Source organism: Misgurnus anguillicaudatus, chromosome 4 (genome assembly GCF_027580225.2).
Source record: "Misgurnus anguillicaudatus chromosome 4, ASM2758022v2, whole genome shotgun sequence".
In the NCBI taxonomy this organism is placed as follows: domain Eukaryota; kingdom Metazoa; phylum Chordata; class Actinopteri; order Cypriniformes; family Cobitidae; genus Misgurnus; species Misgurnus anguillicaudatus.
This window is the reverse complement of record NC_073340.2, coordinates 17636706-17661355: the sequence shown is the minus strand read 5'-3', so window position 1 is coordinate 17661355 and position 24650 is coordinate 17636706. Positions and strand designations below refer to the sequence as shown.

The 24650-nt window shown below is 38.6% G+C and overlaps 3 protein-coding genes across 4 annotated transcripts in view; 1 reads left to right on the top strand and 2 right to left on the bottom strand.

Annotated features, from left to right (window-relative positions):
- Window positions 1-7428, bottom strand: part of shisa9a (shisa family member 9a) — a 40461-nt gene extending 33033 nt beyond the window's left edge. Inside the window, exons 1-2 of the mRNA XM_055176644.2 lie at window positions 6619-7428; window positions 5118-5224 (exon numbers count right to left, since the gene is read on the bottom strand). Of these exons, the coding sequence (XP_055032619.1) occupies window positions 5118-5224; window positions 6619-7202 (691 nt within the window). The 5' untranslated portion in view covers window positions 7203-7428. The remainder of the gene's footprint in view (window positions 1-5117; window positions 5225-6618) is intronic.
- The window catches only part of zc3h7bb (zinc finger CCCH-type containing 7Bb), a 497977-nt gene that overhangs the window by 391680 nt on the left and 81647 nt on the right, over window positions 1-24650 (bottom strand). The window lies entirely within an intron of this gene.
- cpped1 (calcineurin-like phosphoesterase domain containing 1) overlaps window positions 8211-24650 on the top strand; it is a 28829-nt gene continuing 12389 nt past the window's right edge. For both annotated transcript variants that reach the window (XM_073866844.1, XM_055176305.2), the window contains exons 1-3: window positions 8211-8410; window positions 12505-12723; window positions 20881-21303. In XM_073866844.1, the coding sequence (XP_073722945.1) occupies window positions 8347-8410; window positions 12505-12723; window positions 20881-21303 (706 nt within the window). In that variant the 5' untranslated portion in view covers window positions 8211-8346. The remainder of the gene's footprint in view (window positions 8411-12504; window positions 12724-20880; window positions 21304-24650) is intronic.

Below are 24650 nucleotides of genomic sequence, written 5' to 3'. Positions count from 1 at the left end.
TTCGACTGAATCAAACTCAAGTTCACTTCCCCGTTGGTGTGGATCTTTTCAGGAGGTGTGGAAAAGCACGGATGTGGACCAAACAACCGTACCAAGACCCAGATGAAGAGGTGGTCTCGGTCCGGTTCCAAACTAAATCTGGTATGGTTTGTTTAAGGTGTGAACATGGCCCAACCTCGACATCGGTACGAAGACTTAATAGCAGTAATAGCAGTGGCGGCTCGTGATTGCTCTTCCGAGGGTCATAAATTCAAAATATGTGTTCAGAGTGTCATGTGTTTTACTTGTGTTTTCAAAAAATGTGTTTATTGCGTCATGTTAACCACGTGTTTTGTCAAAATAAGTGCCTGCTGCACACGTATCAAAACCATTTCTGATAAAAGAGATGCTCACGTTCACAAAATGCACGCAAGACACTCCCTTAACAGTAAACTCTGATTACGCATGAGATTATGCGAGTATCTGGCAAAGGCGAGCGTCTCTTTTATCATAAACCCTTTAGACGTGTCTGCAGCAGGCACTTATTTTGACAAGACACGTGATGCACATAGGATCACTCGACGCGCCGAACACATATTTCGAAATTACAAACCACACACATGAAGGGCCACATACATGTTGTGACGAACTTCGCATCATGCACCCGAAAAAAGAAGTCACCGGTCACCACTGGGTAATAGGCATCAAATCAGCAGAAAATTTCAAATAAGAAACCTTCTACAAACACCGACTTGAACTAAGAATGAACCACAACAATTTACACTAAATTGAGGTATTGGAAATAGTGTCAACAGGAAGATGAGTCACACAGTTGAAGAACGCAATAGACTTAAACATGAGCAGAATATTTCATTCTATTAAAAAAGAGTCTGCACTTATAAATTACTTTTTTATCCAAAGCAGCTTACTGTAAAGTACATTGTTTTTTATCAGCATGTGGGCATTCCCTAGGGATTGAACCCATGAACCCATGCTTTACCAATTAATACTATGTGAAGTGCTTGTTTTCCGATGTTCTGGCACTTAATTCAAAATGAATACAAGAAAATAGATTTAGGCTTTCTATTGGGATACCCTGTTATGGTAATTACTTGAGCTGTGGCACTGCTAAAGATCCCACTTGATCAGCAGTCATACACAGCTGTGCCTCCGTTTCTCATAAAAATACAGTTCAGGTCACGTATACCTGCAGAAATTGCGATTCCGTACAGTAAAATAATAGAAATCACACTGGGTTTTTCTGAGTATTTCGAAGCATGACCAAAAATATAAAGGCATTCAATTTTCATTTCTCTTATTCTTTCTCCTTTAAGCCATGGATACTCTCGTAATACCAAGCTGTGATGGTAATGGAGCACAGCATTGAATTCTCCAAAATCGTGGCTCATAGCGAATAAAGGTCTAGTAATTGTACCCTTTCGGTGAGGTAATGAGACCTTTGATGGGATCATTCAGTGCTCTGTGAGCGAGCATCTAGATCATTTTTATCAGCTTGTCAATGGAGAAATATGAGAAGATGAAGAAGCCAGCATGCATGTAGTATCTTTAGGTCTTTGTTTCTCTCGTGACCACTGAAAGTTCATAAAGAAAATAAATTAAGAATGCATAACAGATTTTCATCTTGCATGCCTCTTAATCTTGCATTACATTTCAAAAACGTATCTCTAAGAGATGAGAGCAGAAAATCAAGAAAGTGTTTGTAATCAGCGCATGTATTGGTTCACTTTAATGCAATCTCTTATCTAACCAGCTTTACATTAAACTATTAATAGTGCTTAACCTTCAACACACTACTAAGTCGAATGTCTCTTTGTCCTTTTCTTGTTTCATGTTGAAAGTAATAATATCACATCTGTCATCTAAAATTAGTGTCTTTTAAATTTAGGATTTAATAATCTTCTCCGTGACAGATTGTTTCACATTCCACTTTAAAAGACAGGAACTAAATGTCAGGTTTCGCTTATACATTCTTATCTTCTAGTCTTTGATACCTTATTCAGACAGCTTTAAAATACAAAAGGTCTCATTATTCGCCACAAAGGGCATGACCTTCAGATAATTTAGAAAACTTTCAGGTAAATTCAAGTTTAAGTAATCCTCTCCATAATCTTTCGGGTAATACTCAGGTCCTACTGTATGTTGGTTCTTATTATTTCAATTCAAATCATTATCTCATACATATAGCCCAGAGGATGGCATAATAGATAAGCGAGTGCAGAGATTAATAGCATTCCACATAATTACACTTAGGTCTATGAATTAGGAGCTGGTTAGCCATAATTATTTTAATAGTGTGATTTTCAATTAGAGGACTGAACTGACATTATAGTGAATCTGTATACTGTAACTTATCAAGCTTGTTTATGGTTTGTGTTAGATTCCATGTAATAACTGGGTATATAATTATTGATGTACTAAGAATGCTCTATTTTGCTTTGCCTTTAATGAAGCTTTTTAAACAGTGTATTACTATAAAACAGTGCAATAAACAGAAAACACAATTGAAAATAAAATTCCAGACAGATAATAAAATGGTTCTTCATAGCACTGTTACCTCATTGTACCAATAAAGAAAGTATTTTCCTCTGGTAATGCAGCTTTATCTCATGGGAATTCGTATATATTTTACGAGTTGGCTAATTCATATTCATACGATGGGCATCTTACAAAAACATAAGAATATTAAAGGAATAGTCTACTCATTTTCAATATTAAAATATGTTATTACCTTAACTAAGAATTGTTGATACATCCCTCTATCATCTGTGTGCGTGCACGTAAGCGCTGGAGCGCGCTGCGACGCTTTGATTTAGCTTAGCCCCATTCATTCAATGGTACCAATCAGAGATGAGGTTGGAGGTGACCAAACGCATCAACGTTTTTCCTATTTAAGACGAGTAGTTATACGAGCAAGTTTGGTGGTACAAAATAAAACGTAGCGCTTTTCTAAGCGGATTTAAAAGAGGAACTATATTTTATGGCGTAATAGCACTTTTGGGAGTACTTCTAGGTCGCGTCTAGGACAACTCGAAGGGTATCGTAAACTGGAAGTGCACATTAAATAGAGTGAGCTTCGTCAGATAGCGTCTACTTTAAAATGCTTAATATATGTTAGCAGCCAATGTTAATCGTTATTAATTTGGGACAAATAGACTCCTTCACAGTTCACGTCACAGGCGGTTCCCACTGCGCATGTCGGGGTCAGAAAAGTCATTACAGCAGATTGAGTTGCGTATTATTCGGTATCGTTAAAAATGCCTACTTGCGTCGTGGGCTTTGAAAATCGCACCAGGTCTGCCGTTAAGTTTTTCGGGTTTCCTGCAGAATCTCAAAAACAAAAAAATACAACATCTGTGGTTGCAAGCAATTAAACGTGCAGACTGGGACAATGCAAAGATCAAAGAAGCTTGAGTTTGTAGTGCTCACTTCATTCGAACAGTTTGACCCCATGCTGCGCGCGCACCTGATAGTCATTCAATGTTTACAAACCTTGAAGAGGTCTATATGATGTTATTTAAAGGCGGAGTGCACAATGTTTGAAAAACGCTTTGAAAAAGGAGACGGGCCGACTACCAAAACACACTTATAGCCAATCAGCAGTAAGGAGTGTGTCTACTAACCGACATCCTTGCAGGTGTTGCGTATGTGTGGGGCGGGTCTATTAAAAAAAAGGTCCAGATTCTACTGGGGTAGGGGCGTGTTTGTTTAGGTGATTTCAAATGTCAACATTGGCTTTAAAACATTGTGCACTCTGCCTTTAATGTTAAACTATGTGAGTGGCGCTTTGTAGCACGACAGGGATTTTAGCAACTTCCTGAGTCGTAGCTGGGCGGCGTCGATGTGCGTATACTAATAGAAAACAATGTGTTTGATTTTTTTAGAACGGAGCGGCACCGTCCGGTGTGCAACCCCCTTTAGATTTACATAAAATGACATCCTTACCCAAACCCAACTCTAACCCTAATGCCAGGCAACAATGGTTTAAAAATCATAAAATATAAAAAATAAATCATGAAGAAAGGTATAAAACCAATACTTAAAGTGACATTCTAACGCAAACACCAAATCTAACCCTAAACCAAAGCGTCAATGGTTTGAAATAGGACAAAACAGTTTAGTAACAAAGACATTGACACGAAAACAGAAATACGTGACATGTTCACGCAAAAAGGCAGAAAAACGTGTCAGTGTTTCGGAAAAGACTCACAAATTTATGTAACTATAGGTATATAATTTTGTGATACAGGGTTGCACCTCAACAACACAGGTGTGAAAGCAAATAGTACAAAAACGGACAAATGTGGTCATATGAATTAGCCACCTCGTACATATTAATCATCATAATGAATGCCGAAATCATATAAATAAAAAGCCAAAAAACTAAATCTAATCTAGTGCTATTTAGAACCATTGTAGAATCATTATTTAAGACCATGCAGGTGCTTGGCTTGAGAAAAATAAATGATATATTATCCCTCTGTTCAGTCTTTGTGCTTGGAAAAGCAATGCAAAAAAAAAAGCTTTTCAAAAAACTTCAGATCTCTACAATAAGCATAACAGTGAGGAAGAAGTCAGATTATCTTTGTAATAAGATAAAAGGGAAATTTCTCCAGCTACTGACTCACATCTTCAGTGTCAAGCAAAATGGATGCCTCTGAGGGGGGCTTTGAAAGACTCACTTTGTTTGGTGTTTTTTTTTTCAGCACAGATACATTTAGGGAGTTGATAACCACCGAGGGGGTGATGCAATCACTCTAGTATCATAACAAATGAGAGTTTAAACATTTGTGCTAAAGCCATTCATTTTCAACTGTTTGATCTGTGTTAAGCAATACCATACACACAACAGCGGTGCCAGCCCACGGTGGTGACCATAAATAGGTTTTAAATAGAAAACCTGCATTCTCAGCAACTATCTCTTACGAATCTTCATATACATCAAGCTTATATACTCAGAAAATAACCAGCAAATGTTCCATTTTGCAAACTTTACGCATTATAATGTTAAACCATTAGGTATGATATTGTTCTTAAACTCAGTCCATTTGAACCATCCAGTCAAATGGTTATGCTTAGCTCGTGGGAAAAGAAGAGAAAATAGGCTATTATCAACTTACGCATGTTGTGTGCTCTCGCCTGCACTGTGTCGTAATGCTGTGTGTGCATCCCGATGGCCTCCTCGTGTTGACTCTGACGGGCGCCTTGCATCACACTTGCCACCGCTCTGTTAAATAACAAGCAATTTTCTTGACTTAGTATTTTATTAGATTGCCTCAGACTCGGATTACTGTCTCGCTTTAGATAGAGACCACAGCGAAACAGTAAACAGCGATCAATAGATTAACTTCTATTCATTCAAGTCCTGTTACTGTTGCTGTCCATGGTGCTGATTTACAGTGAACATTAAATTTGGTTCCTCTGAAAATGGATGAGCGCACTTTCAGCAACCTGCACGCTGTGGGCTGCAAACCTCTCATCAGAGGCTATGACCTACTGCATCAGTAGCAACAAGAGATGCCCACCTCCACTATCCAAGCTGAGTAGATAAAGGGTAAAAATGGATGTTATGCAACATGCTGTAATAACTAATACGGTTTGTAAAACGTGTTTAACTGTGTAAGTCATGTTTCCACAACTAGGACAGTTTTTAAAATAGAGAAAATTTTACTGTATGTTTCTTTAGAAACCACCTATATCTAAAGGATTGTGGTTTACATACACTAAAAGGTTTCTAAAAATTTTTGTCAGGCTATATGGATCCACAAAAAACTATTAACATCCTTAGATGCTTTCTCTTGCACAAAAGATTCGCTGTAGAGAAAATGGCACTCTTAAAAATAATGGTGCTTAAAAGGTTTGATGCCACAGAAGAACCATTTTTGGTTCCTCAAAGAACCATTTCTTTCATACCTTCTTTCATAATCCGAAGATCCTTTTTTTACCACAAAGAACTATTTGTAAATCGAAAATGTTCATGTTAAAGGTTCTTTATTGAACCATTTAGCAAAAAATGATTCTTCTTAACTGAATGGTTCTTTGTGAAACCAAAAATCGCTGTCAAATCACTATCTTTTAGTTTTAAGAGTATGAGGCATTACTGTTAGGAACCATTTTAATCACATTTTAAAGAGTGTGTCCTTATAATTAGAAATAAAAAACAACACATTTGGCTCAAAATCAACAAAGACTGTATCATGATAAGAGGCATTTTTTGCCTTGAGATTGTCTGCAACCTAAAACAATAACTCTTGAGCTATAACAAAATCTCAGTGGGATCTTTTGTTTAAAAATCAAGGCAAAATGGGAGGGGGTAAAACACATTTTTTATGGCATTACTGTTAGGAACCCTTTTAATCACCTTTTTTTTAAAGAATGTGTGAAATAGGTAAAAAAAACACGTTTGGCTCAAAATTAACAACGATTGGATCATAATAAGAGGTCTTTTTTGCCATGAGATTGTCTGCAACTTCTATTGCATGAAGAAACAATAACTCTTGCACTAACAAAATCTCAGGGTCTTTTCCTCAAAGATAAAGGCAAAATGGGACACAGTGCACTTATTCATTAAAAATAACATTTGCCATGCAAAGAAACACAAATGACTATACAGTAACTTACCGAGACATACTTTCCCTGTGAGGTCTATGAGCCTTTTCTAGTCCGAGTTTTGTAAATATCCCGACTAGTGCCATGATCGCCACTACTCCACATATTACATACACAATCATGTTTGTTTTATCTCTTGTTGGATCGTGTCTCGGGTCTTTTTTCTTATATGGCGTCTGTCCTGTTAACCACACTGGAGTATCGTAGTTTTTACAAGTGCTCTGATCCAAGCGAGAGTTTTTATAAGCGCAGCAAAATCGAAAGCCACAAGTGCCGCAACAATACAAATAATTGCCAGTTCGGCAAACGAACGGCGGGTCCCACTGACCCATCACATCGTAGTAACCCCGACATTTGTCCTCAATATGTGGAGGCTCGGAAACGCCGCTCTCCTCATCACGGGACCCATTGGATCCTGACAGCATTATAAAGCCCTCGAGCTGCCCGTCCGCGCTGCCCAACAGCACCAGAACTTTCACCAAGACGTATTTCAAGAGCAGGACTGTCCATCTCATCCTGAAGTCTTCCCTTAAAGGACAAACTGAAGGAGTGAATCGAGTTGGTACTACCACTGACAGTACGGCATAAATCCACATGGGTGAACAAAGCCATTCGGGGAGGTTTGCATTTTAAAACTGAAACGTCTGTTATGGTGGGCAGCTAAATCACACAGATTTCTGTAAAGTCCACTCAAACTGATGTTTATCTCAAATCCAGGTGTTATGTTGATTTTATGTACTTTCAGCGCCGTGTACGCACTGTGCTCCTGCAGGCTGCTTTGTAGAGATGACAGAAGTGAGATGCGAGAGCGCGGATGCAGAACTGTAGAGCGCGCGCCTGTAGGAGAGAGAGCGTAAAGAGGAGGAGACACGATAGGGATTGGCTGCGGACAGACGTATTTAATAGTAAATTAATCGTAATTAAAAGTTGCCAAACTACTTTTCTTACGTGAAGTTTGTACGACTATGTCGTTGCACGCACGAGCAAGGGACGTGCAAATAGAAAAAATAGACGGAACATTGCTGGAGATTGAATTTTTTTATTATCTCTTTTCTATTTTTTTATTTTATTTTCTATTTTAGCTGTGCCTAAAATATAAATGCTGAAATCTTTTGCGCACGTGTGCGTCCTTGGCCACTCGCATTGTTTAGCGTACAATGAAATTCTCCCATTGTATATTTCCGCTTGTTTGTTGGTTTATGATGAGAGTACACCTCGAGCGTTTTGATAGCCATTGGATAAACTTATTGATACAAATATACACATCACATCTATGCAAGAAAATAAAGCACTTTGATAGCATACCTTTACAAATGAATGAATTAATGAATAAATGAATGAATGAATGAATGAATGAATGAATGCAAACTAACTAACTAACTAACTAACAAATAATAAATTAATAAATACATACATTTTTATATTTATGTTTTATTCACTTAATTTTGTTACAGTCTCGTGTCTGATGTTTGTTATTGTTTTAAAATGATTAATATAATTAGTCAAATCGTTTATGGATTTGAAAATATTGCATACACATTTTGAGATAGACAGCAACAGCAGAGAGCAGATCTGTCAGAATCGTTCACTCAATTGTCAGACATTGCTAATACATTACCAAACGCATCGATTCAATGAAACAACCAATGCCTCTGACAGGATTAGCAGCGTAACGTACACATTACCGGAATTACCAAAACACAGCGGTTATAACTAACGATTAAAGGTTTTAACTTTGCAATGGCAGGAGACGAAAGTATTTTTCTGCGAGCACAGGGTCGGAGCTTTTTGGGGCTGACAGAAGGTATTGGAGCTGATGCTAGCTAACGTCTATTATTGACATTACATAACTTATACGTGCAAGAATGGCACGTATGGTCATACCTTTTACGGAGTTTTAGAATATTTCATCTTAAAAAAATCCACTGTTTATTTTAAAAGTAAAAAAAACTGTTTTCCTACTTATCTTGCTTAACTTCCTCATTTTTGCTTAATTTAACTGTTAACTTTTTGCCAATAGCTTTTGTCTTGAGGTAATCTTTAATTTCCAGTGTGCTTGACTGCTCGTGTAAATCAAATCTGTAGTTTTCAGCAGTGTTTGCTTAGTTTCCACTCACAGTGTTGACACTGACATTTCTTTGTCTTTAATTTTGTGAAACACACAGCTCTAACTGTTAGCAGAGTGATTTAGAGTTGACTTGATATGTTATGCTTTATCACAGCAGGCTTTTATCTGTACTTATGATTAGGTTAGCAGCAGTATTTGAAAGCTCCAGAAGTCATTTGAGATATCCCTCTGTTTTATGTTTGCTAAAGAGGCTTGTGCTTATCAGCTGCCCTTGGAGCTTTGTGTGTTTCTTCTTTCAGTTTGTGTTATTTAAAGTTGCCTGGAAGTAGTGTTTGGAGTCTAGGGACTGTAAATGAGAGAGCTATACAAACAAGCTTTTAAATGCTTTTGAGTTTTAAACAGTTTTCGTTTTCCAGAAGAGATGCGCGGCATAGCAAGCATAAGTTGGAATAAAAGATTGGTTTGGAAAAACCTAGTTTGTTTATTGGGATTTGAAAGATTAACAAAGTGTGTTTATTACTTTACATTACTAATTTGTATACCCATTTGGTAATGAATGCAGTCTGACACGTATTTCAATATGACCAAAATCTTTTCACATAGGCTATGTGTGTGTACTGGATTGCAGTTGCAGACTGTTCCCAGAATGGTCTTTTTCAAGGTTTGGTCTTGGTTGTTAGGAAAGTTTTTCCTAACGTAAAATAAATGTTTGCTTTGGGGGCTGCTGTTATATTGCTGCAAACATCAACCTAAAAACAACCATTGTGGAACGTTCTTAAGGTTATACGACGGGCCTGTGGAATGCTTTATTCTGATTGGTTGAGAAATGTTCAACGGGTGTTGATAATTTTTCTATAAAACGCATAGAAAAATGTCTTAAAATAACCAATAGAGCAGTGGTAACCATGGTATAAGTGGAATAATTGACTTTGGTCCTTTTGAATTAAATGTTATGTATTTAAGAATAAAATTTCTACAATGTTCGGTGAACGTTATTTTATGTTAGCAGATGTTAAAACCTTATAAAATCTAAAATAAACTAATTAAACCTAAAAATAATTTTTTTAGATTATTAGGTTTTTCTTCCCAAAAAATAACCAAGCAGGAGACAAAAACTAATGTTTACTGTGTTTGTTGAGATAAGATGTGCCATAAATCCATTTTAGAGTCTCAGTAAATCATGAAAACTAAATAAAGGAAAACTGTTTCTGAAATGCAGAATATGTCAGTGTTATTGTGCTTATTAATACAACAGTTATTTCTGGTTCTCGAATCAGATTGGCTAAGAGCCATACGATATTGTACTGATAACGGCACAGTAACCGCTTCACCTTTTGTATCATTCCACCACCTAGTGAATGGAGGTCCTAAACAGGTTCATCTCTGAATGGAAAAACACAGACGCCCTGTTTTTAAACACTCTCCGTGTGTCTCATTAGTTTACTAGCTCATAAATCAGTCTGTGAATCCCCAATTGGAAGTTATTATTCCGTCAAAGATCAGCGCTCTTGGATGTTACGTTAAAGTTAATGGGAGTAATGTCTTGTCACATCGTGTGGACGATTAACACTTGGAAAGAGGAATATAAACACTCGTTTTTTCCTGGAGCTATATCTCTTATCAGAACGCGAAAACACTGTGGAACTGCAGGTAAGCACCGCAGCTTTTAAATGTGGACATTGATAATTTACTTTATCGTGACGTGACTATTAAAGCATGTTATGAGATATCGCCACTGATATATTTATAAGCAGCATGCAAAAACATCTCTCTGACACTTATAAAAAACCGTTTTATATAGTACTGACAAGAACAAAGTTTAATAATAATAATTGAGTGCTCGTATCGCGTTAAGAATAAACGAGAAAGCAATAGTAACGTTACACAAGTAGTTTTATTAACTTTTACCTCGCGCCAAAACAATAACAACACAAAAGACACTAAATATGAATAAAAAACAAGTAATAGTTTGATCATGACACCAAATACTGCTGATTTGATCTCATTTTGACGATCATAAACAAACAAGGCCAACATGAGAGCCAGGGAATTCCTGTCAGAGATGTAGCCCAGAGAGGTGGTGGTCAGCGGGGCGAGTGAACACTGACGTCCGCTCATGCTTTGGTTCTCATTCGTACCGAATCTCACTAAGCAAACGTTCAAACAGGCGCTATCTTTACTAATCGACTGCAGATTTAAATATAATACAGATACATTCTCGACTGAACTAATCTTAAAACTACACTTTGTGACCAAGAAACGGTAATATAAAGAAACGGCTTTTCCGTCCATTGAGTAAATATGAGATTCAAAGCAGCCGAAAGTGTTACCTGTCATTCTGGCCGCCCTCAAATCCGTGGCGGAAGAAGTAGTTCTCAAACAAAGAGACTTTTAAAATAACTCTGTTGTTGTTTTCTAGTTTTCGTTTTTCAAACGTGTGCCGTCGAACTGTTGTATAAAAGCAATATCGCTCTCGGAGTCATGTGATATAGCTCTATATCATCACGGCTGTGATTGCCTTCGGCACTCGGCCTCGTGCCTCTGGCCTAATCACAGCCGTGATGATATAGAGCTATATCACACTCCTACTCGAGGGATATTGCTTAAGTAAACACTCTCTCATTTGTCAGACATTGCTAATGCATTGCCAAACGCATCGATTCACTGATAACTACCAATAATTGCCTTACCAAAAACCAAAGCAAAACAGCAGTGTTTATAACAACAGATTAAACGTTTTAAAGGGGACATTTCACAAGACTTTTTTAAAATGTCAAATAAGTCTTTGGTGCCCTCAGAGTATACGAGTATGTGAAGTTCCAGCTCAAAATACTTTGTAGGTGTGAGCAAAAATGTGTCACTTTGGGTGTGTCCTTTTAAATGCAAATGAGCTGATCTCTGCACTAAATGGGAGTGTCGTGGTTGGATTGTGCAGATTAAGGGGCGGTATTATCCCCTATTGCCATCACAGGGGGAGCCAAATTTCAATGACCTATTTTTACATGCTTTCAGAGAATGGTTTAGCAAAACTAAGTTACTGGGTTGTTCTTTTTCACATTTTCTAGGTTGATAGAAGTAATGGGGACCCAATTATAGCACTTAAACATGGAAAAAGTCAGATTCCTATGATATGTCCCCTTTAAACTTTGCAATGGATGTTAAGAATAACATTTCTGCAATGGATGTTAAGAATAACATTTCTGCAATGGATGTTAAGAATAACATTTCTGCAATGGATGTTAAGAATAACATTTCTGCAATGTTCTGTAAATTTTATTTTATGGTTGCAGACTGTTAAAACATAATACAATCTAAAACAACCAATAAAATCATACAAATAAGGTTTTTAGAACGTTAAGTTTTGGTTCCCAAAACATAACCGAGCAAAAACCAAAAACATTTTTGGGGAAGGTACTTTGTTTGTTGTGATATGATATTCCCATAAATCCATTTTAGAAGCAGTCTCAGTAAATCATGGGTAAATAAAAACTGTTTCTGAACTGAAGAATAGGCTGTTATTACGCTGTAAACACTTTAAGGAGGTGCAAAACTCTTTTTCCTACCTTTTGTGTTTTCTTATTATAACACAAGAGCTGTGAAGGTGTCATAAACAGCTGAAGTATCTATGTGATTCCACACGTTCCAGATGTTTGGATTGCCTATTATTATAAATCCAGTTGATTTTGAATGTCTTCTGATTAAGTTTAATTATGTTATCTGAATCAGACACACAAGGAATTAAACAGTGCGCGCATCAACCACTAATAATGTTTTTAGATCAGCTGGAGGTGTGATGCACCAGTAAACGTGCCTGTTTTTGTTCCTCACAGATGAGCAGAAGGAGTGGAATGGGCCCTTTTATTTCATCCAGGCTGCAGACCCACAACTTGGCCTGATGAAGGCTTGGAGGATTGGTGATTGTGATTCAGGAGGGGATGAGTGGGCAGAGGAGGTCCAACTTACAAAGCAGGCGGTCCAGGCCATCAACAAACTGGAACCCAGACCTCGCTTCCTTGTGCTGTGTGGAGACCTGGTCCATGCTATGCCTGGTAAGTTTTTTTTAGCACTGGTAAGTACTGTAAACTTCTGACATTGACCATGTTATCCCTTTTGATCATAACGCTGGATTTATTTTTGCTTTTTAAAAATACTCTCAAAGGTGCTAAGGTAACATGGATCATCATGCTTTTGCACAAACTTGTAAAGTCAGTTCCCAAAGTTGCTATGCTAATAATATAGTTTTAATGCAAAAAGTATACAGAATTAGCAAAATAGGCAAAATGAAAGGATTGGTGTTTTGTACATTACATATTTGAAGGTCACATAATATACAGTGTTTCTGCCAATCTCATGTTGATCTGGAGTACCTACACAGTAGTATTGCATCCTTCATACCTCCAAAGAGTCTTTACTTATATTTTCCCAAGACTCTGGAGGCGTACTGCGGACGGAGCGAGTTTGTAAAATCTGCTATTCTCAGTTAACATAGATGGAAAAATATTCCTGGTTGGAAGAAAAAAAATACAATGAGGGTGTCATTTCTACAACAATGAATGAATGTAATGGATTTATTATACTAAAAGGTTCATTTCAGGCTAGTTTATTTTAAAATGATTAAAAAGGCAGAGAATGAGCAGTGTGTCCTTTCTACTCCATTATTCTTCTGCTGCCTCTAATCTCTCAGGTGGCTGTTATAAAATTGAGCTGTGGACCATCTGCATGAGCCGTCTACCTGAAATTTCTACACTTATCTAATTACCTCAGCTCAGACTGCAAAGCTCATTGGGATAAAAAACCTCTATAGACCGAGAGGCAGTTATCCTGCATATATGAATGTGTTGACAGGAAGGTGACAGAAATGTTTATATTGTAAACCTGATTCCTCACAGATCGTTTAAATGTAAGGTTGCTCAGCGCGAGTACATTTAATGCTGTCAAAATGTTTCTTAGCACATGAAATTGAAAAAAATCTAAATGGTGGCATTTTTCACTTATGATTGACTTAGGAGTTTATACCCTTTTAGAGTCTAGGGGAACTCAAGTGTCATATTTGCAGTGGGAGTTCAGTTTTGTGGCTTTCCCTCTGAATGTAATTTATAGGTCAGGTTGTGATAAGCTGTCGGTAAAAGCACAGTCAGGGAACTTTATAAGGTTTGTGCACCATTAAACGGCCAGGCGTCAACACACATTAATGTCAGGCCAGCAAAGCAGCCAGAGGATGTCATATGAATTACACACCTTGCCTGTCATGCAAATGGCTCCCCCTCTGTTCTGCATGGGGGTCATCATACAGTATCTTTATCATTCCTCCTCACCAAGCATTAGAGCAGGAGTCCTCACTTCTTATACTAGTCTTACAGCTTAGTTGTACACGACTTGTAATCACTTTTTACAGTAAGTTACATAAAAAGTTTGATTGGCCTAATTAAGCTACCTGTAGTTCTTAAGAGTCTTAACTTGGTGGCTATGTGATGTGACCAGTCAATGGATGGTGACCTATTTTCTTGGTTACAAAATTCTTTAGACTTCACCTTGCGAATTGCACGCCAAATTTTGTGTGCAAAATCCAGTTATATCTGCCTGCTCAAGAACCTTACCAGAATTTAGATTTTTGGTTGCAAGAAATTTCCCTATGGGAATTTCGACACTTGAAAACCTATGAATGTGATTAGACTATCACGCCAGGTGTATTTTAAATGAAATATAGCACAAGCACACTTTTTAGGCAAAGCATTTCAAAAAAAAGTTTGTACACTTTTTGGTTGTCAGATATTTAAATATCCAAAGAGCTACACTTACAATCACCTCATCAAACTGGCTTCACAGTACACATTATAGTTAATATAAATATTTGCAATAATGGCCAGAAAAAGTAAAGTTAGTTATTTATTTGCAGATGTCACTTAGTTTGATGCCTTATTATCAGTGCAGTAGAATAAATATATGTTTTGTGATGTGCAGTTGGGACTACAACAGTATATGTGTGGTGGATGATAATAACATCTATGGGTGCACGCACACTATCCAAACCAGTGCGCCTGGGCTCACTAAGGCCCAATCCCAATTCTACCCCTTACCCCTTCCCCTTTCCCCTTCCCCTTTGTTTCACGCGTTCACGTGAAGGGGTAGGGGTGTCTCAATTCTCCTTTGGCTGAAGGGGTAGGGGTAAGGGCCAGATAGCCCTTCAAACAAAGATTTTTCAGGACCACACTTCAGACGAAGGGGTATGATACATTTCCAATATGGCCCATAAATTTAAGTATTTTTGGACATTAAAAAGTATTTTAATAACAAATAATCACTTGTTTTATGTTGCCTTTAATCTTGTGTTCATGTATACGGTATGTTCTCAGAAAAAAGATTTGTAAAAATCGCCATGAAAAAAGTTTGCTAATGTTATTGACTTTGTGATAGTTCCACAACATATATTTTTTTAGTAATTTCTTGTAATATTAAATTTTATTGTATTATTACATTGGAGCATCTATGACGTAGGAGCTAGCAACGACTTATGATGAATTGTAACGGTCTAGTAGTGGTGTCCCATTTCTTAGGGGAATATTTTCAGCCCTACCCCTTGACACTCTGTTTCAAGGGGCAAGGGGAAGGGGTAGGCATAGGGGTAAGGGCAAGGGGGAGGGGTATAAAATAGAATTGGGATTGGGCCTTAACCCCCAAAGCCTGGTTCGTTCACTTGTGTGATCGCTTGGTTTGGTTTGGTACCAAACGACTCAGAATAAAAAAACACCAACTTAACATTACGATGGGTTCCAGTGTTCAGAGAGCGCTTTACTTCCTGCTTTGTTTTAAACAATTGCATCCTAATGACGAAAGCGCACCCTCCTCGGATGAATAAAAGTACAGTGTGAGTGCGTGTTTCTGGGGGAGTAGTAAGGGGGGACAATCGTGCTGGGGCATGGTTTGGTTTGGATAATGTTAGTGTGCCCTTAGGTGTTGCTAGCCCCTCACAGAGTCCTCATTAGGAGTCTGAATGGCTTGAGGGTAGTAACTCCTCCAGAACTTTCTCAGTATTGGCCCTAAGCCTTTGGTAGGTTTGTTTTTCTGATTGTAGCAATGAAATGATGGCAGGTATCCTTATTATTGCTCTGGCTGGTGTGGATATCCTGCAGGATGGGCAGTACACCCCTGGTGACACATTCAGACCATAACACTTCATGTATGCCCTTGTGGTTTTCTGCATTGCATTACCTGACAAATATCAGTAGTGCACCTGCAAAAGGATTTCAGTATCTTGGGTGACATAAGGCACTTTTTCAGGCTCCTGAAAGAACGGACGTGTTGGTGTGTCATTCAAATCAATTTGTCTTTCGACTGTCTTGGACCTGAAGCATCCGTTTGTAAATCCCTCAAGGTTTTAATTGCTGGAAGCTTACTGTTCATTTCTCACCGAGTCTTTGGATTCGAGATCCCGGATGGTGGAGTCCACAGACGTCAGTGCAGCATTAGTCATCCTTAACAGCTGTTGTGTTATTGTCTACGGGGAGTGAGGTTAGATTTGCCCTCTGTCAGTCAACCCTACCTTCATTAAACCCGTACTGTGACCTCTTCAAGCCTCATTGGCGGCCAAATCTGATTCTGTGTCAGCCATTCTACCTCCTGTGTACCAATTCGTAATGAACAGCAAGCAGGGACGTGTCGAACGAGCAAAGTTCCACATTGTAATTGAAGGGTCGCTCCATGATATCGCCGAAGAATCCTTTTGAGCTTTCCAGTTCAAGGACTTCCCCTGCCTGGCAGCTGGAGAGATTATCGAGGGAGGTGATTAGATTTGGAGAGCGGTGAACCTGATGCCATCCTGATGAGGACTGTAAAATCATTTGACTGGGCATGTGATCCGACAGGGGATGAGACGGAGGTATCGTACTCTCCTCCACGTACGTTAGGCTTTTAATTGCTGTTGAAAGCGGATAAAAGCGAAGTTCTCAGAGGAACAGCTGCACATCTGTAGGGCTGACCAGAGGGAAATCAGCTTTGAAGGAGCTCCTGCTTCTCTGTATGTTTAGCTGATAGGGATCTCTTTTGGGAGGTATTTTAATGGGTTTCTTTGGGATTTGGCTCTGCTGAAAGAGAGAGAGACCTGTTGGGATTGAGCGTTACGTAAATCAGTGGGAATCCAAACAAAGCTTTGTGTCCGATATTGGGAAATTTTTATCACGAAGGATAAGTAGTAATTAGCCAATTCACACAGAGTGCACAGAGACAAATAACCATGTTATCGGCTAGTGATTTCTTTTGGAGATAAAGAAATCTTTTTTGAATTGTTTTGTTTTGAGGGGGTAGGAAAACATAACCATGAAATTTGTGTGATTGTTTTCTCGCCCCTGCATTGTCCAAACTATGGCTTGTTAGTGGGAAAAAAGTTATATTTAAAGTCCCAATGAAACCAAAACTGACCAAAAATTCTTATTTTTTATGTAATATTGTAGTGTTTATTATAAAACAATTTATTTGTGTAAGTCATTATTTAAAAAAGGATGTATATGCCCTCATAAACTTCAATCAAAATCATGTCAGCTAGACAGCTTGGGTGGAAGCATCCGTTAACTCCGCCCCCTCCAACTGATAGTCTCATGTCTCTCAACCTTCCAATCTCTCTGATGAAGCTAATACGAAAGTAACTTAAACTGCAATTCATCGACTGGCCGCTAGAGGCTGGCTCCAAAAGGGAGTCAATTCCCATAGACACCTATGTTAAAACGGCCAACTTTACAGTAGAAAATAATATATATACAGCCTGGTACAAAAATAGTTTTTGGTCTTTATAGCTAATTCTGCCCTTCATGACAACTGTGACAGGGTGAAGTTTTTTTGAACTCATCCGTTTAAATGATATTAAGCCTTAAAGTTCTGCATAATTAAGGGCGTGGCCACTTGAGTGACGGTTGAACAGCCACTGCTGTCACTAGAGTCGAGTGAGGCGGGCGTGGTTTCAGCAACCAGTCACCTCAGCTTCACCCACGTCCCTCCTTTTTACCCATTTTCGGATATCCACGAGTGATGCGCGGTGACGCGCGACCAAGATGGCGACGGCAGACACTGCCTACTTTAAGCTTCAAAAACAATCTTTAGAAACCTATGGGTGATGTCACGGACACTATGTCCATCTTTTTTTACAGTCTATGCCTCAGCTTCACCCACGTCTCACCTTTTTACCCATTTTCGGATATCCGCGAGTGATGCGGGGTGACGCACGGCCAAATGGCGACGGCAGACACCGCCTACTTCAAAAACAATCTTGAGAACCCTATGGTTGGTGTCACGGACACTACGTCCATCTTTTTTTACAGTCTATGCCTCAGCTTCACCCACATCCCGCCTTTTTACCCATTTTTGGATATTCGCGAGTGATGCGCGGGGACGCGCAACCAAGAAGGGCGACGGCAGACACTGCCTACTTTAAGCTTCAAAAACAATCTTGAGAAACCTATGGTTGGTGTCAGGGACTCTACATCCATTTTTTTTTACAGTCTATGCCTCAGCTTCACCCACATCCCGGCTTTTTACCCATTTTCGGATATCCGTGAGTGATGCACGGTGACTCGCGGCCAAAATGGCGACGGCAGGCACCGCCTACTTTAAGCTTCAAAAACGATCTTCAGCAACCTATGGGTGACGTCACGGACACTACGTCCATATTTTTTCAAGTCTATGGTCTCATGCCAGTTCCATTTCTGAATGAAACGCCTACTTTTCTATACCTAATCAAAGCACAGTGGAAAACACAAGCCACAACCACTATTTTCCTTGCATGATATTCTGTTTCACTTGGAAATATATCACATCACAGTAGAATCATGACTTCCGGTTCACAGAGTTTAAAGATTCAGTGGTCTTACTTTTTGTAAAAATTGTCTGTTAAGCACCATCAAAGTCATGCAGTAGCTTTGGGTGAGGAGCAGAATTAAATTAAAGTCATTATTTATTTATAATCTTTCCCCAAGGGGGCTATTCATTTGAGAACCACTACAACCAGATCAGTGAGTCATTCAATCATCAGTTGTGAGACCCATCAGTCTGATTTGTAAACAAATAGTTTTTTTACCTGCTTCTTTTCAATAAACCAGTCGATTCACTTTACGAATCTATTCGTGAACCTGATTTTAAACTCAATGACTTTGGTTTGTTCCTCAAACACAGAGCTGTCATTTGGTTTCAGAAGACTTTGAATGTAGCTCACAAATAAATTAATTTTGTGGTGCATTATTTAAGAAACAATGACATAATTTTCCTTTTGAAAGAACTATTGATTAAACATCTTTTCATACTGTAAATTGTAAATGCATGAAGGCTGTCGGTGTGAATGGAATCATTTGAAAAGTAATCATGTTCAAAAATATCAATCTGTTTGCATTTCACATCTTTTGTAATTGTGCTTTTACTCTAAAATTATAGTTTGTTGGCTAAAGTTTTTTTGTCTACCGTCAACAGCACATTCACAACACTGCAGTCATTAATGCCAACTGTAATTTCAGCTCCGCTACTCATTGAGTTTCAAATCCACAGCAGGCAATTAGCAAGATGCCCTACTTGTCATATTAGAGGTAACCCAAGGCTGTTATTAATGAGCTTCAGAACTCAATATTTGACAGTCTGCCTTTACTGTGCAAAAGTGCGTTGAGACTGGATGCCTCTATATATTCTGCATTAAAATAAAAACAATCCTTAACATATTGGCTAGATGCACTACTACATATATAACATGAGCACAGTAAACTGATAAACTAGTTTATCATTATGTTGTCCAAATGGAGATTTAATTGACCCTATTTACTACCGCACCTTTCTGGTCTTACTGTGCATGATCCATCAGTACATATTTGTCCGTTCTATTTACCTGTTTTTCCTTTGTTTTCCCAGTCATCTCCCTAGGATTATGGGCCCTATTTTAACGATCTAAGCACATTGTCTAAAACTCACAGCGCAACGTCTTAATGGGCGTGTCCAAATCCACTTTTGCTAATTTAACGACAGGAAAAATGGTTTGTGTGCCGAGCGCATGGTCGAAAAGGGTTGGTCCTATTTTTTTAATGATTAATGGGAGTATTTTGGGCGTAACGTGCAATAAACCAATGTGAGTCTCAGCTCTCATCCCCTTTAAAAGCCAGTTGGGCTGGCGCTGTGCGTAATCCCTATTTAGATGACGGACTTTGTAAACTGAAAAACTAAGCGGAGGAAGAAGATTAATGTTAAATAATTGTGTTGTTTTTCACTTGTATTGAAATTGTTATTTTTTTCATTAAAACCTTTAAAACCTGTTTTCTTTTAGTCACGGAAGTAAAAAAGCAGGCTTTTAATTGCTTTTATTGTTTGGCTATCCAATATCATCAAAAATAATTTACAAGTATGTAAGAAAAGGTTTAAGCATTGCTTAAAAATGTTTCTCATTTTACCATATCCACAGGTACAGAGTCATCATATACAATAAATCCGTGAGGTAGCATTTAAAAACAGATGCATTTGTTTAAAGCAAAGCATTTATTTTCTTTCCAGGCTGCAGGTGAAGCAGCTCTTTGTGCCTTCTAACGTCTTATAATTAGTCCTCATTTATGTCCAAGAGACTCAATAATAATATTTTACATTCAATCCTTTAATCTTTCATATTTAAAAACGTTTTTGTGCTGCTGTGCATTTATGTGTGTGATAAGCAAACCCGCATTGTCGTCCCGTTTATAGGCGCATATTACTAACGCGCTCTTTAAATAACAAAAAAACATATTGCGCCATTGACTTTAGACTATAGAGCAGGTTTTTGTTGGTCAATGGCGTAGTCTATTTTAGTTGCCTCAAATTAGCAACGCGCCAACAATGTGCCTGAACACACCTCTTTTTCAGACCAGAACGCCCATGGGCGCAAAAGGGGGCGCATATGCATTTGCTATTTAAACAACGTGGCGCTAACCGTGAAAATTATAATTGCGCAGGGTGGAAACTAGCAAAATACACTTGGTCGCGCATTGCGCCGGGTCGGGTGTAAGATAGAGCCCTATAAGTTGCAGGACCAGCCAAACTATGAAAAAAATTGTGACTTTTAGTCTAGAAAATACTGTATATGTTCTTTGTCTCTTACAGTGACTAAATCCAACAGCCATCTAACAATGTCTGTGTTTGTAAGCGTTTGTTTGATCACTGTAAATTAGCTTTGAATAAGGCTTTTCCAGTAAAACAAACATCTTTCCATTTTCCAGGAAATTCATTCAGGGAAGATCAAGTTAAGGATCTGAAAGCAGCACTAAGAGGCATTAACCCTGACATTCCTCTTGTGTTTGTCAGCGGCAACCACGACCTTGGCAACGCACCCACTCCAGACACCGTAGAGCAGTTCTGTCGTGACTGGGGCGATGATTACTTTAGTTTTTGGATTGGTGGGGTTTTGTGTTTGGTGCTGAACTCTCAGTTCTTCTTCGACTCATCTGGCTGCCCTGAACTGGCGACGGCCCATGACGTCTGGCTGGAGAATCAGCTGCAGAGAGCCATCCAGACTCCCTGCCAGCACGTACTCATCTTCCAGCACATTCCACTCTACCTCCGAACACCCGAGGAAGAGGACGACTACTTCAACCTGCAGAGGGGGATCAGAGAGCGCCTGATCCAAAGGTTCAAACAAGCAGGTGAGAACAAAGAATGCAAGCCTCGCACATCAAACGAGAAGCTGTAAGTGTCCATGCCTCATACAGTAGCATGAATTATTGAATAGTATGCCTTTTCTCTGATGTCACACACCCAGTGTTTTCTGCGGGACATTGGTATGCAAATCATATGTGTAAAAACTTTCTTTTTTGGGAACTTCGATTCCGGGATTTATAAAAAGTGCAGGGAACAGTGCACATAGCTACGGTATATACAGTAGATGTTTCCCTGAATCTATTAATGTGGTCCAGAATGCTCCAAGCGTGAATGCTAAATGGCACTCTTATGGTCACAGACTGGAATAATGCCTTTGTCTTGCCTGTGGCTCTTTAATTATGCTGTTAGTGCCCTGAAGTGCTTTTTTGCTTGGACGTATAACAAATGCAACATGCAAGTTGTTCCTACACATTTTTGCATGTTCCAGATTGTATTATGAGTTTGGACCAAATGACAAACATTTTCTGGTTAATTATTGATTATAAAACCCACACTGTAAAAGAATGCAGCATGAGGTTAAACAACTGTTTTGTAAGTCAATTCAACCTACTATTTGGATCAGAGGGGGTGCTATTTATTTAACGACTGCGTGCTGTACATTATTTAACTCAGTACTCTATTCTCAATTTGATTTTTAATGAGAACAAAGATTTCGACTAATACCAGACATAAATTTTATATAAAAAATCTGTTTTTTTTCTTGACAGGAATGAAACAATTTGATTGGTCAATATTATTGTTACATCTAAGCAAATATTTTAATCTCTAAATGTGTTGGCTCACACTCTTGCAATAGCATTGCTGACACCAAGAACCTAATTTGTGAGTCATGCAAAGAGCTGCTATGTTTGTTTCATAGCAAACAAGTCATTTTGGAAAGTTCAAGGTTAGGGTTAGGGTTTAAAAGAAACAATGTATACAGTGTCTTTGTGTGGCATGATGGCATAAGTGTTTTGATTATTAAAAAAAAATATTGAAAAGGGCAGAAAGATTGCAGCTTTGTAGTTGTAGTCACAGATTTCAGTTTTTATTCATGCTGTGTGTTCATGCCGCAGTGAGTAGTGGGCAGAGCTGATCTGAGCTTTCAGGACTGACACGTCCACTTCACGGCTTTCATCCAAACACTGCTTTCACTATTTGCGGTTCACATTTCAAATTTTTTAGAGAATAGAGAAATAAGTCGAGGCCCGGAGCAATATGCAGTATAAAAATCTTACTGCTGCCTATAGATTTAATATACTGCAAAAAACTATATTAGTATGACTTTAGTTGACAGCAAGCCTGTCAGAAAATGTGCTGTGAGGGACGCAATGCATATTGTATCACTTTGTACTGTACTCTATGCTTTGTATTCTTAATACGCTGAGGGTCTCCATCTATAGACATCCATGCTATCAGTGTATCATCAGTGGTCAGGATTGAAAATGCTGCAGACTGAATTGACCTTGTTTCTAAAAACCACACTTCGCACAGTCCTGGAAAATAGTAATGAAATGTAGATGATAAATTTACAGACAGGTGCACATACACTCACCTAAAGGATTATTAGGAACACCGTACTAATAATGTGTTTGACCCCCTTTCGCCTTCAGAACTGCCTTAATTCTACGTGGCATTGATTCAACAAGGTTCTAAAGGCATTCTTTAGAAATTTTGGCCCATATTGATAGAATAGCATCTTGCAGTTGATGGAGATTTGTGGGATGCACATCCAGGGCACGAAGCTCCCGTTCCACCACATCCCAAAGATGCTCTATTGGGTTGAGATCTAGTGATCTGTGGGGGCCAGAAACAATGCTCAGGTAGGCCGTGGCATTTAAATGATGCCAAATTGGCACTAAGGGGCCTAAAGTGTGCCAAGAGAACAACCCCCACACCGTTACACCACCACCACCAGCCTGCACAGTGGTAACAAGGCATGATGGATCCATGTTCTCATTCTGTTTACGCCAAATTCTGACTCAACAATCTGAATGTATCAACAGAAATAGAGACTCATCAGACCAGGCAACATTTTTCCAGTCTTTAACTGTCCAATTTTGTTGAGCTTGTGAAAATTCTAGCCTCTTTTTCCTATTTGTAGTGGAGATGAGTGGTACCCGGTGGGGTCTTCTGATGTTTTAGCCCATCCACCTTAAGGTTGTGCGTGTTGTGGCTTCACAAATGCTTTGCTGCATACCTCGGTTGTAACGAGTGGTTATTTCGGTCAAAGTTGCTCTTCTATCAACTTGAATCAATCGGCCCATTCTCCTCTGACCTCTGGCATCAAAAAGGCATTTTCGTCCACAGGACTGCCGCATACTACATGTTTTTCCCTTTTCACACCATTCTTTGTAAACCTTAGAAGTGGTTGTGCGTGAAAATCACAGTAACTGAGCAGATTTTTTTATACATTTGGCAGTAGAGCTATAACGATTAATCACGTGTCCCATTAAAAAGATCTTTCTAGAAGCGATTCTGTGTTTCATGCGCAGCTTGTGCGTGTACAATGGCATTTTGGTCAGTAAGAATTCCTTATCAATCTAAAATCATTATGAGTCGGAGTCGTTTATACAACTCATAACACTCATTAAACAAAATCATTCAAAATATTATTTATTATCATGAAAATACCTAAAACAATCTGAGGAACGGCGATATAAATATTCTTCTAAACATTTCCTGGAATAGCGTGTGTAATGCTACTTCTTCTGTGGCACAAGTGGAGTTTCTGCAGCCCTCTGGCTTTCGGATGTGGCGGCATTTCACAGTAATTCATTCAAATTCATTCATTGAGAAAATGCGCATTTGCACGATGTATTGTTACAGCCCTATTTGGCAGACACATTTATCCAAAACAGTGCATTACAAGGTACAATTTATCATTATGTGTTTCCTGAGTTCGAACCAACAACCTTTTGCTCTGCCAAAGCAATGCTACTTCTACAACTACAACACTACATTTATTAAATATTTAAGCTGATTTTATTATCCTTTCAGCTATTTTTATATATTTATGCATGTGGCAGACACTTTTACCCAAAGTCACTGAAAAGCTATACATATTATCAGTATGTGTGATCCACATGTGATCCCTGGGATCAAACCCATGAGCTTTGCGTTGCTAATGCAATACTCTACAAAATGTACAAAGCACCCATAGGTTTGTAGCCCTCCAGTTTTTGTTTTGAAGAAACCATGTGACCTTTTTATGTTTTATATCCATCATAGTGTCTTAAGATTAAGCCAGCATTGATTAAAAGTAAAGTTTTTGTTTCTGTACGCTCTGTAAACACCCTTAATTAAATCTTTTTGATAAATCTGGAACCATATTCATCCAACGGCACCTGAC